We start from the raw sequence: 16,134 nt of genomic DNA, 5'->3' as shown, positions 1-16,134 counted from the left end.
AGTCAATGTGTTGGGTACCACCTTAAATGGGTCGCTATATTATAGGTATAAGTTTAATATTATAGCTTAAAATCAAAATCCAAAAGTAAAGTAGGGGGTATTGTAAGGTAAGAGAGTAGTTTACTGATGCTTAAATCTCACAAATTCATCAAGAAGATACATATCGAGGTAAACAAAAAACAGTGTGAATCCATGTTTGATCCATCAAATAAGAAAAATATCTCAATCCTTCAAATTAATGTTTTTTTTATAAATGAATAGGCTAATATAATTATTACACTCTTGTACTAAATTATCCGCTTTGATGTCATTGTTACGTCATAAACACGTTGGAGTTAACATATTTAACCGAAATGGACATTTTAGCTATATATGAGCTTAGATCTTACCCCAAAAGATGTTTTTTTAAATGTTATTTTCTTGATCATTTACCCACATTTTCATCTTTGTATAAGTCATCTTAAGGCAAAATATCTTCTTGGGTAAGGTCTTGACTTATGTGTTTTAATGACAAGTTCTCAAAATGAGGCTATGGTGGTACTTTTTGCAGTTTTTACATTTATAGCAAGACATGCGAAGCCCTAAAGAAAATATGGATGGGAACATTCTCAAATAAAAGTACTGATATCTGATAGATTTAAGTCTTGTGAACATCATATAGGATATATTTGATAGATACACTATACTAGTTGATTTTAGAAATCAAGGAGTTATGCCTCCTTTTTTCCTTATAAATTATCTTGTCGTAATTCTTTACTTTAAATAAATTAGTTATACTATTTTAGTATATACGTAAAATCCATTATTTAAATGAGGCATGTTTGAACTTAAAATAAGACAAAGGCTAATACAACGAGGTTAGTATATCCGTGTTATCCAAATTTTATGATTTTGCCTATTCTAGGCATAACTTTTTAATTTTGAATGTGATTTGGAAAAATGTATTTTCTTGTATGTTATATTTGTTTGTTTGTCATACATAATAGTGAAAACACTTAACCGCATAACATACATTGAATGGCAACTTCCGTCGATAAACAATTAATTGCATTTTCCATATATTTTTTCCATCACAAAGCATAAGAATAATACGTTGTCAGTTGGTATATTTTATATTTTACCATGTCCAGTAATGATAACTTACCTTTGTAATGCCTTTTCCCCAAAGAAGTCTCCTCTTTGAAGATGGCGAATAACTTGCTCTTCTCCAGACTTGGAATTTCTTTTAGTTACTTTTACCTATTCAATTATACAGACCATAATTATTCTTCGATAAATACATTAATGAACAAATATCAACTTTACATGTCTCTATGAACTTGTTTTAATAATTGCAGCAGGGTCCGAAATAAAGGTGAAATTGTTTTATGGGAAGTCATTTTATAACTGGATTTCGAATTTACATTTTATGTTACCAATACCATCTGGATGTGATCCATAGAACATTGAAGAATATAAAACGACATAAATTGTTGATAATTAGAATGTTTCACAGGTATAATAGTAAATATATATGACCATACAGAACTAAACTGCTTTTGGATATTTTATTATATGTAGTTATTGCTTTTCTAAATAATTCACAAGTCAGTTTATGTGCATATGGTGCAACAAAATTATTTCGCAGTCTCATTTTTTTGGCATTACTATACCAATGTGTTGATGCCATCAGACCTTGTTGATAAATATTCCGTATCAACTTCACAAATGATGCATGATGGTCTTGAAGTATAGATTCTAGGTACTGACGTTGTTTGTCATCTTAATTACGTGTTAAAGTTTCCTTGTTTTGTCCTTGTATATTTTTAACCTTTGCTGTTTAGTCCATTTTTGCTTATATACATATGACGTGGTTCGGTAATGTTATACATCCCGCCATTGTGTTAGTGTGCTATGGTCAATTTTAAATTATTGTCTTTCATTTTTGCTTATGTACTTTGTCTATATGCCATTTTGTGATTCTTTGTTGAATCAGTTATTTGTTTTATTAGTGATTAACATTATATTACCATGTTGACTGCTGTACCTCAATTTTTGACGTTTTTACCTATTATGTCTGTTTGTTTTGCTCACACATTGTTGTCAATATAATGGAATTCAATGCGAGTGTCATACAAGTGAGAGGTTTAGCTAGCTATAAAACCAGGTTCTACATGAGGAAATGCCTGTACCAAGACAGGAATATGACAGTTGTTTTCCAATCGTTAGATGTGATTGAGCTTTTGATTTTGCCATTTTATAAAGGACTTTCCGTTTTGAATTTTCTTTCCAGTTCGGTATTTTTGTTATTTTACTTTTTTGTAGATTGTAATGACTATGATATTACATACACATTTGAGAAAATACGTATTTCATTTTATTCAAAGGTTAACATCTCGTACCACATGTATTCGTGAGCTGCTTTTGGTGCCTTTCTCACTGTTTAGGACTTTTTCTGACTCTTTTGATGTGTTTCTATTCAACGAATACATTTGGTTTCAAGCACTTATGAGGAGAAATAATGTTTTGAAATGTCTATAAAGTGCATCAAGTTAATGTCGGTCTACTTATTGGTATTATGAAATTGTTCGCCTTTTTCTTTAAGTGCGGTGTATGTTTACGTTTTCGAAAAAAGTTCACTCAGTTATTGTTTATACTTGGTATACATGATATATATTGGCAATTGTCTCATGTTCACCTACCCAACAATTGTCTCATTGTGCGTTTGCGTTTTAAAACGAAGTTTACATTCCAATTTTCTAAATACAGATAATATGAGTCATAGGATAAATCCTACCCAGACAACATACATCTTATCTTACAATCTAATTATTCGATAAAGTAATCAGTTTAATCCTGACCACTTGCTGATTGAAAGCTCATCTTTATCTGATATTGAAGACTCCTAATTAACTTAAACTTGTGTGAAATCAGTTTCAGCTGAATGTTATAGAAATATATTGTGTTACGTTCTGATTGCAGAATCTCGTGAGTCTGAAGAGGAAACACTTATCTCAGTTTCAATCCTAACAACAGCAAATGAACAATCTTGCGAATACCATTTTCCTATTAAATTACTGGTGAAGTGTATACTAGTACCAAAAAATAAGTGAACAGGGAAATAACGATTTCGAACCAAGGGAACAATGCAGTGAGAGCTGGTGAACAACAAAAGAAAGAAATGTATCTGAAAGTATTAAGAAAAGATCGTATGGTGCTGATTTCAAGTCTCATGCCAATAGAACTGGCCAAAATATATATGTTGCTGCTGAAGGTCTAGGATAACGCAAAGTGCATTTTTAAAATGACGTATTGCTAAGTGGTACAAGTCGATAATGGGTAGATTAATTACAAGACAGACTTGAAACACATTTGGAAAACTATATGCATCAACATTCCTTTGAAAAAGTGTGAGAAAAAAATTTATTACCAATTATTCAAATGTATTTCTTTTAATTTCAAAATGGAACTCACCTTTCCCTTTGCTATGATAAAGAATGTATCACCTCTAGCACCTTGTCTGATGATGTATTCGCCATTGTTGAAATGTGTCTGAAAATAAAATGAAAAAAAATATTAAGATGTATTATGGATGAAAAGAATAGTAAAAAATAAAATAACAAAAATACCATAATCCCAAGAAAAATTCAAAACGGAAAGTCGCTATCAAATGGCAAAATTAAAATCTCAAACATATTCCTGACTTGTAAAAGGACATTTGATTACTTATCTTAAGTATTGCAGATATACGTCGACTCGTATGTGCGATAGAGACACTTAAGGGTGATGGTCACACGGAAGTACTATGGTCTGCGCCGAAGTGCGATGATCAGTTCGCTGATGTGCGATGGTCTATATGACACGTAATAGCTAGTTTAAAATCTACAAATTTGCAATTTTTATGAAAAAAACATTTTAAAAGTTATAGTATACAAATTTACATTCATTATTATCTATGTATATCCTTGGTTACAGTTGCATACTAAATGAGAGATCGTCCTTTTATTTTCTGCATGTGCACATAATTCTGCGTTATTTTTATTTTTTCTCATGAATTCATCGGTAGCTGTAATATTATGATACGGTGAGTCTGTCTGTGGACTCGTATGTATTTAGAGAATGCAACGCTCCATCGTATGTATAAAGCAACAGAAGGTTTAGGTTCCCCTCTCCGCAATTACTTCACATTTCCCGTAGTATTAAAAGTCTATAAGTCCCCTGTTACCTTAAAAACACGGAAAACTGCTTCTATCAAACAAATTGACCTCTACATCGACATGAAAAGCATTGCAACTATAGTTTATGTATTCCATCGCACCTCAAATCACCACCAACACACTTCGGCTCCACTATCAACAAGATAGTGTCACAATGCCATCAACGCACTTCAGCGATATTAAAAACACAATTCAGCGTCAAACCATCGCACTTCAGCGTGACCATCGCGGTTCAGAGTACCATCGCGGTTCAGAGTCCTACATATATATATAGGGTCCACTTAATACAAAGTCCCTGAAGTCAAAAACGCAGCGCTAAGGATAATGGTAAGAAATTTATATAAATAGGATAAAATGGATGATGGACTTCTAGTTGTTCAATTTAAGCGCCAAATATTAAACTCTTCCCGTTTTAATAAACATATAGTTTTGAAAATATCCAGCGCCAATTAATAATGTAGAAATTTGCCTGCCATTTTCTAAAAACTACATTTCTTAATATTGACACACAGACACCGATTTTCAAATTTATTTTCACTCTCCAAAAAATGTATTCTCTAGTTCATGCAGCCTGGATGATGATTAATTAATAATATTTTCTTTATTGGTTGTTAAACGTACAGTGTCACATGTATTCTTTTACATTGAACCAGAGCCAATGTTTAAATGAAAATATTAATTTTTAACAGAAATAACAATAAAAATAAATAATTAAATCGGATGAAGTAGAACTTGGTCTTCGGTTTCTGGTAATTTTGTCATACAATTTTAAGCAGCGATTTATTAAAATGTAGTTCTTGTATTTTCAGACTTTACTTAACGTTTGTAATTTAAGCATCATTCAAACGTCCATTATCATTCACTAAATAAATGATGTCAAGGTCAAATGTTTTCCCATAATTATCAGGTGTTTCATATATGATCAATATAACCAAACAAATCAATTTTACCAGGCAAAGAAAGATGCGAGGTAAGTTAAGAGGATTTCTTTGCTTTTGTTGACTATATCGATAAACAATCGATTTCAAGCTCATTCCAAGTGATATAAATAGTACCAATATTACCTCCTTGTATAAACATCGGAATAGTTCAAAGTATTTGAAAACTTTTTTCGAGATAATTTACCACATTAAAGAAGAACCTGGTGATAATTTCTCTACTAATGGATTTCAGTTTTAGTTAATTTCAATATCGTTTTCACTCTTCGTGTACAATAGACTATTTTCATATTACCGACTTTTGACTCCGGATTATATAATTTGTCGACTGGTTACCTTGGACATCATGGTACTCGGTCAAGTAAGAGCAACCAAAATAAGTGAAATCAAACATATAATCGGTGTAGCGGAGGGGTCATTAAGTTTTACCCTTGTCCGTCTGTAAGTCCGTCCGTCCGTACGTACGTCCCAAAATTGGTTTCCGTTCTCTCACTTAAGTTTGCCTCAACCAAATGTTATGAAACTGATACACAGTGCTTATTTAACACAATACACAGGTCAAGTTTGAATTTGGGTGGCGTCACTTTTACCATTCTAGAGTTATGCCCCTTTATCTTTTTTAACAAAAAGCCCAGTATCACAACTTCGTGTGTGTATTTTCAGGTTTTAACGATTGTATATGGTTTATTTCTAAACATTTGACCACATTACAATGCCAATGGTTTGTTACAAATTGCACTTTATAAGTTTTTGGTTTCTGTTTTTGAATTTATCAAAACAAAAATGTCTTTGAAATTAATTCTACGTATTGTATTTCTGATCCACATTAATTTATAAAACTGTACAATTTGCAATATTGTATTGAAATGGAATCCACTTTAGATTGTACAGCTTTTTATATTATTACAATGTTGACTCTGTTGGTGAAACAATTTCATGAGAAATAGGCCCGATCTCTTTGAATTTGGGTACATAATGAATTTAGACGCCTTGAAGACTCCATGTAATGTAGAGGATTTAATTTTATTTCGTTTCTTGTAAATAAATTAAATTAACTTCATTTGAGCCTCTAATGTAATACACTGGAATGTTTTGTCTGTGATGATCTGTGGTAGCTTAGTCTATAACCCAAAAGTGCAAAAATTACCGTAATTCAACAATTTGTACTAAATGTATGAAATGTAGATATACATATATTTGAATTCCAAAGCTACATAACATTATTTTAACTCTCTGGCAACAAGCTTTACAACTATTAAATAAGCATTAAGATTCTGAAATACGGATAATGTGAACTACTGGCATCAAAAGTTGCTAATTACAGCTATCATTTTGTCAATATTGACAGAAATACAATAGATAATGGTGTTGGTTACATACTGTTCAGTGAAAGGTATTTTGACAGAAATAACACGTTCTGTATAACTTAATTGGCAAAACGAGAAAATAAACAGACATGAGGAATGAAACATGTAACAGTGTTCCGTGCCTTTGAAGCCTTCTTTAAGTTGGATTCTGGGTCACCTAATTTATCCAGGGGACATCTCCCAGTTTTTTGTAAAGAAAATATCCTGCATGAAAAATGAAACAGATAACTTGATTGATTAAAGGACAACGGCAAACATTTAAGTAGTACAAAATATTGCAAAGCTAAATAGAGAAATGAAACAAAAAATATATCATTTGACTCAACATCTACTTGTAAATACAATTAAGCCATATAACAATAATAATTGTACTAAAAAAATATAAAAAAAGAACTGCTTTGAAATGGCCCTTCAGATTTAACAAATTATGTTGAAATAATTTAATTGTAAAATCTAAAATAAGCTATACCCCCAGTAAACCGGGTTAGTGGCACAATGGTAAGATTTATTGGGATCAAACTACAACAGAGCACACATATGTTGCCAAGATTTCAAAGCAAGATAATTCGCAAACCATTAGTTTAATGAGGTATACTCTATATATATATATACGTCCTAACATCTTCACCTCACTGCTTAGTTTGGAGAGTGTAAATTCCCGGTTTTATTTAAATTGTAATAACGTCATTAGCACTTAGACATGTCTGATTCATATTGTAAACTTAGCTTATATTTGTCACTAAGTTCATGGTCTATTATTTCACAGTCAATTGGCAACGGTTCAATTATGTTATGACAATGCGAATGGTTATTCTACAATACAATGACAGTTCACGAATAAGAAAATGAACTTGCGGTCCGAATTCCTGTAATTTATATTTTTTGTACACATATTTTGTAGAAGTCCTCAGGTACATATTTCCGGAAGAGACTTAGAATTGCAACGTTTACCACAGCGATTATGGAATATTCAAAACGATAGCAAACGAAGTATTCACTCGTAAAAACATTTATTTCATATATTAAACACACACGTGATTCAAACATGTTTAACCGATATCACAGTATTTGAATTGTATACGTCATTGTTATAAATTCAAAAACAGTTAACAACCAATCTATCTAACTATTTCTATTTGTATCTGTAAAACCATTATATATTATCTTTTTTTCTCGATACTTACCGAAAATGTTTCTCTCCGGTTATTCTTACTCTAGTTAAGTCAAATGGCAGTAATTTGCATGTACGACTGCCGTGAGTTAGTACGAATGCACCGTAGAACGTCATGTTAAATATACCGATAATGTATTGTGATAGTTATTACGCTAATTCTATTAAAATGGCGTGAAAAAATGTTATCTTATCCGGAAAAATAACACTCATTACTTTTAACAACATCTACATAGTTTACTTGAACAATATTTTGTATTATTTTTTTATTTTAATAATTTTTTTCTTTGATGAAAAGTTTCATGAATAACGTTTACTATTTTAGTATTTCTAAAAAAAAAAAGCGGATAATGACGGAAAATATTCTAACCGATAATGTTGCTGAAAAAAAATAATTAAAAGCCAAGACGACTAGAAAAGGTGAATTTCCAAATCAGAAGAGTTATATGTATTTATTGCATGAACTGCTTCATCGTTTACGAGAATTGTTGCGAAACATTGCGAATCTGGGCATATTACTAATTTTCATAGAAGGTGAAGCTTACCGTGTAGACGCACCTTGCATTTATTCAAATGTCTTGCGATCAGACGTCAACCTTCATAAACTAAACAAATGGATACTGTTCGTGAACCGTGCGACCTTTTACGAAAGGTAAGCTTAATCTCACTCTATTTGCAGTTAAATTTCATTCCAGGACCTATGTTTGTCTGCTTTCTACCGGAATTTTGAAACGTTCAAACATCGGTATATATTACCTTCATAATGTTTAACTTTCAAATCTATTTGTAAACTAAAAAGAACTCGGCTGTGAGAATATTTGATCATATTTTAACAGATGTTTTTACAGATATCCGTCTGATGTATTTATGTATCTAAAATATGCAGTAATGACTGAAATGTTTTGATATTTTTAAATACGGTCACCGACTTAGTTCTTGTCAAAGACAGCTTGTTACTTATTTATAACGGTGTTTATGTGCTGGTTTATGTTGTTTTGTGTATCCGTTTTTATTCTGTAGTTAGTCACCACTTCGGTGTTATCATGTATATCTATTATATAGTCATTTTTATAAATTTACAGTTTGTAACAGTATGAATTCTTCTAAATAATAAGGATGTTCTTATCCCAGACAGAAAACCTTAGCCGTATTAGGCACAACTTTTTGGAACTTTTGGTCCTCAATGCTCTTCAACTTTGTACTTGTTTTGGCTTTCGAACTTTTTTTATCTGAGCGTCACTGGTTAGTCTTGTGTGGACGAAACGCGCGTCTTGCGTTTTAAATTCTAAACCTGGTACCTTTTGTTAGCTATTATTCGTATGTTTCTCTGTCCTATATGTTCTCCCATTTATTTGTATAGTAGTCCTGTCATGTAATGTTGTCATTTTAATGTTATATTTAACATTGCCATAAAAGCGGGAGGTTTAACTAGCCACAAAACCAGGTTCAACCCACCTTTTTTTTTTATAATGTCCTGTACCAAGTCAGGATAATGGCCATTGTTATATTAAAGTTCGTTTCTGTGTGTGTTACATTTTAATGTTGTGTTTCTGTTGTGTCGTAGTTCTCCTCTTATATTTGATGTGTTTCCCTCAGTTTTAGTTTGTAACCCGGATTTGTTTTTTTCTCAATCGATTTATGAATTTCGAACAGCGGTATACTACTGTTGACTTTATTTATTATTTATGTCAAATTGAATTAAAGTATATATTAGACACACCTTGAGGGCGTTATCCCGAATGGGGTTAACTAATTCACACCAAGATAATTATTGTCAATGCAGAATGAGTTTTCAATAATTCAAGAAGGGGATCTTTCAGCGATTTAACCATGTGTTATTGAAAAGCATGATAAATCCAGGGTATCCAATTACATTTAACGACATCTTGGTGTAAACGGTAAAATAATGATCAGAATTAGCTGACAGTAGACTTGATGGACGGTAGCTGACAGTAGATTTCATGGACGGAAGCTGACAGTAGACTTGATGGACAGAATGGTGACCGACATATATATGTTGTTGCAGGTTATCATATATAAAGTGAATTTGACCCTTACTTCATTTTTTTATTCAAAAATGTCAATTTCCACTAGATCTAAATAAAAGTAAAATAATTTGTAAATTACTCCACACGAAGGGCTGTTTTAACCAAGTTTCGCTCAATTTTCTCTAATCTTATAGACGTTTATGTCCACTATCCTATGGGCCTAATGTTGAGCAGAACAAATCCAAATTGACAATTTTTATTTTGAAGTTTATATGATATACACAAATGATTGTAATGTATTCTTACAGGATAGCAAAATCTCCATAAATTCCACAAGAACATCGTTAGCGGTGGGATATCGTCAATTAACCATCTTACCAAATATCAAATGATTTGTCCTAGTTTATAATTGCACAAAATTGAGGAAAAGAGGTTCACACAAACTAATACATGCATAAGTTGTATGTAAGCCAATGTTTAGCTTTGACCTCATACAGTTTCATTATACATACAATGCAACGTAATGTCAATGGGTGTAATATGCTATATAAATGTATACAGTGCGCACTTTGCCATGGGGAATGATTCATTGTCACACAGTCCTGTTTACTTAAAGCGAAGCTACCCAATGCATAAACAGAGACAGAAATGAGTTTTAAATAATATAAGAGTTTGAAAAAACGTATCAACAAACTAGAAACAAACATAGTCAATTTTAAATTATAATGTAGAGATTGGTTCGTAATTACCGCCATGGAGATTTCTCGATCGCTCTCCAGTATAAGAACAGCATTAGAATGTAGACAATTATATCTTGTTTGGAGCAAGACTATCTTGCCCACATTTCGATCTTGTTTTTTAATCTGTAATAATTTGCCCTTACAATTTTCCATATATACATTGTATTTTTGTGACTTGCAACAGAGGCGAAACATGAACCGTCAACTCAGTTTCGAACGATTTATGTAAAGTATGTGTTTCTAGACACTATATAACACATAATATATAAATATAATGAAGGTAAGAATAAAAAGGGTATGAATTTATTTTTAGAACTGTAACATATAAACACCAAAGGCATTGTCAAATGAAAGACATTATGCAGATTTTTGTTTTAACAGATGTATGTGTTTCTAGACACTATATAACACATAATATATAACTATAATGAAGGTAAGAATAAAAAGGGTATGAACTTACTTTTAGAACTGTAACATATAAACACCAAAGGCATTGTCAAATGAAAGACATTGTGCAGATTTTTGTTTTAACAGATGTATAGAAAACATTGTATAGTTGGAAAGTTGCAACTACGTCAAGAATGACATTAAATGATACTTTTGTTTCTAAATAGAAAACCAATCAAAAATGATCGATGGTAAAAGACTATTTTTTGTTCTACAAAGAGTGCGATAAGGGCCATTTACAGTTTTACAAAATGTGCACATACTTTTTTGCTAATCCTTACATTCACTTTAAGTGACGTATTGAGGATATTTCTGGTAGGGAAATTAGCAAAGTTGTCAATACATTTAAGATAATAGCTTCCTTCAACCTTATACTTATTTACTAAAAGATTATGAGAGTATAGCCTGGACTTCAGATGAAAAATTTAAAGGAACAGAAAAACATATTATATTACATTTAAAAATATAAACACATGAGCTGACCACTCTTTTTTTTTTAAATTATTCTTCTTTTTTTTTCTTTGTTTCTTATTTTCACTAATAAATCCTGAAGTCGATTGATGAAAGTCTACCCTATAGTTTCAGTCTATTTTTTTACATTCTATTAACGCACTTTTTAATTTTACAACATCCCATGCGTTATATCTCTTTCGCTTTAACAATTTTTAATTTTATGCACTAGATTTGACAGTAGCTGCAAAATTCGCAATGACAGCAGCAAATATGGTACACCAAATAAATACTGTTACTGTAGAAATGAATATTCTCAGCAGCAAGTACGAAGCACTTTACTAAAACCAATAAAAACTAAAGATAATGATAATTGAGCCGGCGATATCTTCTATACATTAACGGTACCAATTTTATTGCACCAGATGCGCATTTCGACAATTAATGTCTCTTTAGTGATGCTCGAGGCCAACGTATACGGAGGTCCAAAACGAAATGCAAACGTTGAAACCCTCATAAAACCAAAAAGGACCAAAAATAAAACAAACCCAGGACAAGAAATCAGAGTTGAAGTTGTACGAAAGGCCAATGTAAATATGTCATATGATAAACTGATAAATAGTCAAATGAGATGCTACATAAATAACAAACGTTAAACCAGAACAACTAATCAACATCTACTTTAACTCACATATTTTCGGTTTCTAATATACCCAGACTTAAAGATACTTGAAAAGCATGTCATAACAAAGCATTTGTTAATCACGATATGCAACGTAAATGCTGAATTCGAATTTAAAACCAATTAAACAGCATATTGTATGGTATATAATTAACAATGAATGTAGTAATTTGACGTTTAATCGTAAAACAAATGTCTTCTCAGGGGATTTCGCTTTATCTGTATAACACATGCTATGTACGTCCTGGCGTATGTTATGAAGGTTTTGATTTCCTGGTTTCGTTGTTATCAGCATTAAGTAAGTATTGTACAATCATAGCAACGATGTTTACTCTATATTTGTTTACAATTACATTACCGGTACCATTTTTTATGCACCAGATGCGCATTACGACAATTAATGTCTCTCCGTGATGACTAGGCCGAAATATTTGAAAATCCAAAACACAATGAAAAAGTTGGAAGAGCTGATCAAAATGAATAGGACCTAAAGTATAGCCAATTACGGACAAGGAATCAGAGCTTTGCATGAGATATATTCCTTAATTTTAAATGATTTCAAAATTATATAACAGCAAAGTCTTTAAGTCTTTAAACAATATTTGAAAATTATATTATTAAAATCAATGGCGCCTTCATTTATAAGTCGAAAATGAGTAAATGAAATTTAAAACATATTATAGAAATTAAATCCACAGGGAATTTGCATAATTCAATTTTTAATAAATGCAAAAATAAACCAAGTGCAGTGAAAGGTAAATAAGAATATAGATGAAAGTTACTGAAATAAACATTTAACTGTGGCAATTATCAGAAGCACAGCAGAAAGCTATATCAAAATGCTATTTAAAAATGCATAATCAGCAATATATGCTGTCTAATTTGATTGGAAGATATAACCCGATACGTCATTATATGTGGTCTTTATTGCGCAGTTGGTTGTTAATCTCAAATTCATTTAATACATCTTGTTACTTTATATTGATATTAAAACAAATATAGAGAAGACGAGTGTACTAGCTATGTAATCCAAATTCTGGTACAACTTACGACAAGTAGTTCATTCTTGTCCATGGACTGTTAGAATTGAATTTTACCATTGTAATGTTTACCAATTTCTAAAAATAGGACAAAATCCTGGCTCTAAATAATCCTAAGATAAAGCCATGAAAGCTCTTCAGGAAGAGCCTATGCAGAACGTTTCAATTTGATTCTCAAGCAAATATGTAGTTATTTCAAAAAACTAAAGTCCAGGCTCTAAACGTTCTTGCTTATTGTGCTTCCGTATCACAGTAAAAGAGGGTCGAAAGATACCAAAGGGACATTCAAACTCATAAGTCGAAAATAAACTAACACCGCCATGCCTAAAAATGTTTATAGGGGATTTTACAAGTTTAGACTCTTGGACAGAAAATAATCACTGTCACAGAGGATGTTCAGTCTCACAAGAGAATGAAAATAAAGCATGAATAAGTTGATCCACAATGAAACATCCGCAATGTGATAATGATCTTTCTCCTGGTCTTGCAAATTGATACATTTGTCGGTTTTTAGCACTTAAATGAGTTTGAATTGTGAAAAGAAAACGTTTATGAAACAATTTCGATCATGTTTTTTCATATGGTTTACAGATATGTGCCCACTATAAATTTGTATTTAAACAAATGAATGTGGAGAGGAGGGGTTGTCTGCAGACAAAACTTCGATGACGATGTATGTTGGTGTGAAATTGCCTTAGATTTGTTGAGGATAGTTGTGTTCAATTAAATTGAACGGAGGCTTTATTGCACAAACGGTGACCGACACATATGCAACTCAGCAGCGAGTGAGTCCGACTCGTTTTCAAACAAGACAAGGAGCATTGAAGGAAAATGAAAGTGATAAACATGGCGGTTTTTACAGTTTCTAAAACTATATGAAAACATCCATTGAATTACCCCATCATTCGCTCCTAGGAGTGTATTTTTCTTTTCCCTCTCTTCTTATTAAGCAAATTGCAAAATGTTGAATAAGAAGTCGACATTCAATGTTATTGTGGCTGCCATTATTTGCCACAATGGCCGTCTTTTTTGATACTTTTTGTCAAAACGATAAACGAGACCTCCGGATTCTCTCAAATATGAATACGAGGCTAAGTATGTTTTTGTAACACTGTACCGACTAATATTTTCTTCCACCAACGCATCGTTGAGAGTATAAACATTATGTAACACAAATGTGAAAAAATGAATCCTATGAATTTCAAAATCGAAATAAATCCAAGTAATGTCTTAATCTTATCTCACTATCATAAAATACTTGTTGCATCAGTAAAATTTACTGATAACGTTATGCCTGTGTGAAAATTTATTTCTAAAATTAACTTTTAAATAAGACATAAAGTATTTATTAGAGTGTATAGCTATACCATTTGTTAATGTAATAATGTTTCATCTCGACAAAAAAAAAACGCAGAGATAAATGAATAAAGAGCGTTGCATTTTAAAATTCTATCTTCGAAGAGTCAATTAAAACTCTTTCAGTTTGGGTTTCTCATCATAAGAGTCCTTAAATATTAGCCAGCACCTTTGGTGGTGGGGGGGGGGGGGGGGGAGGGGGGGGGGGATTCGTGTGTATCATAAGAAACACCAGTGACTAAAGAAAGAGCTTATTATTATAAGCAGCTATGTACATTTCAAAAACAAACTCGCCAAATGAGGTAAAATCGTATCGAAATCAATCGGTCGTTGCATACACTATGCACAACATCATTTTATATTACTTTCAAATACGTTTTACATTGTTGCTTCAGAACTATTCTGTTGTATAGTAAGGCTTCAGTTACGTGTTAACCGAGGTAAACGTTCCGTTAATGCTCCAAATTTGTGCATTTTTGTTTTTTTTTTTGGGGGGGGACTTAATCAGGAATTATTAGATCCAAAATTATGGACAAAGGTTAACTATATGTAATGTTATACACAGGCAGTTGTATGACCAAATTAGACCCCCCCCCCCAAAAAAAAGAGGAGCCAAATATTCGTAGAGTATGTTCTATAAAAAGCAAAATATAAGCGGGAACGAAAACCTTAATAGCCAGTAAAGCCATGTATTTAAATGAAGTATATCTTTTAACTTGTTCAATCACAACTGTATTATCTCTTTAATGTAAATCTCTTCAATTGAATTGCAATTATAAAAGTAAGAAAACATAAAAAAAAAACTGGCACGTACAATATTGATTTATTTTCATATTCATATCTTTGTTTTATTATGAAAAATCGATACGCAAATAAAGCTTCATGGTTATGTTTATAGCTTACTTTGCTATTAGTTTTACATTTGTGAAGTGTTGAAGGTTTATAGAATTAATAACACTATTAATATGCCGATTTTATTCTGACGCATCAAATGCACATTTCCAAAACTTATTTCTTGTAAGTGGTGCTTAATGCCAAAAATTGGAATTTTGATAGTGAAATTGTTTAAGAGCTCACAAATCCAAAATAATACCAAAAAAATGAAAGCTAAGTGAGGGATGATATTTGAATCACACAGATTTTACATCTGTTGTCAACTGGATATCCATCAAGAATCAATATCAAGTAAATTGGTAAAGTGAAGAATTTTTCTCCCTATTTGCAAAACAAATGAAGACATTATAAAATGTATTAAAGAAAAAAGAGGATAAAGAATATCTTATAAGAAGTTCTACTTGTTCACTTAAAAAAAGAAGAAACAAAACCTTGTTGACCTCTTTTGATGAAAGGTGTGGGAAAATGTGTCCACAACAGTATAATTCCGAAGCAACAAAAATGAACTATTAGAAACAAAAAAGTTCCCTACCTCTTCCAACACGTCAGCAATTTTACTCAGCGATTCCTCAGGCAAATTTTTAAAAGTTGGAACACTGCAAAAAAATATATATATATAAGCATAATTATTATGAAATAAAATATTTAAAATTCAAAACTTAGAGTATATATATATAGGAAAAAAAGTCATAAAACATAACATCAAAGTTAAGCTTACCTTCTGGCAATACGTTCAAATCTTCTTTTCGACAAACTCCGTTCTACTTTCATGCCAGCCGTTTTGAAAAAGTATTATAAAGTTCATAATTATGAAAGTCCAGTTTTGTCATGTTGCTAACCGTCTACACTTATTACGGGTTAAACG

General features: G+C 31.7%; 1 protein-coding gene across 3 annotated transcripts in view; it reads right to left on the bottom strand.

The window, feature by feature from the left end:
• Window positions 1–16,134, bottom strand: part of LOC127710214 (cGMP-dependent protein kinase 1-like) — a 122,292-nt gene that overhangs the window by 30,136 nt on the left and 76,022 nt on the right. For all 3 annotated transcript variants that reach the window (XM_052215975.1, XM_052215974.1, XM_052215976.1), the window contains exons 5-7: window positions 15,802–15,865; window positions 3,454–3,531; window positions 1,145–1,239 (exon numbers count right to left, since the gene is read on the bottom strand). In XM_052215975.1, the coding sequence (XP_052071935.1) occupies window positions 1,145–1,239; window positions 3,454–3,531; window positions 15,802–15,865 (237 nt within the window). The remainder of the gene's footprint in view (window positions 1–1,144; window positions 1,240–3,453; window positions 3,532–15,801; window positions 15,866–16,134) is intronic.

This window comes from Mytilus californianus, unplaced genomic scaffold (assembly GCF_021869535.1).
Source record: "Mytilus californianus isolate M0D057914Y unplaced genomic scaffold, xbMytCali1.0.p SCAF_7, whole genome shotgun sequence".
In the NCBI taxonomy this organism is placed as follows: Eukaryota; Metazoa; Mollusca; class Bivalvia; order Mytilida; family Mytilidae; genus Mytilus; species Mytilus californianus.
Note: the sequence above shows the minus strand (reverse complement) of the source record. Positions and strands in the feature narration are given on the sequence as shown.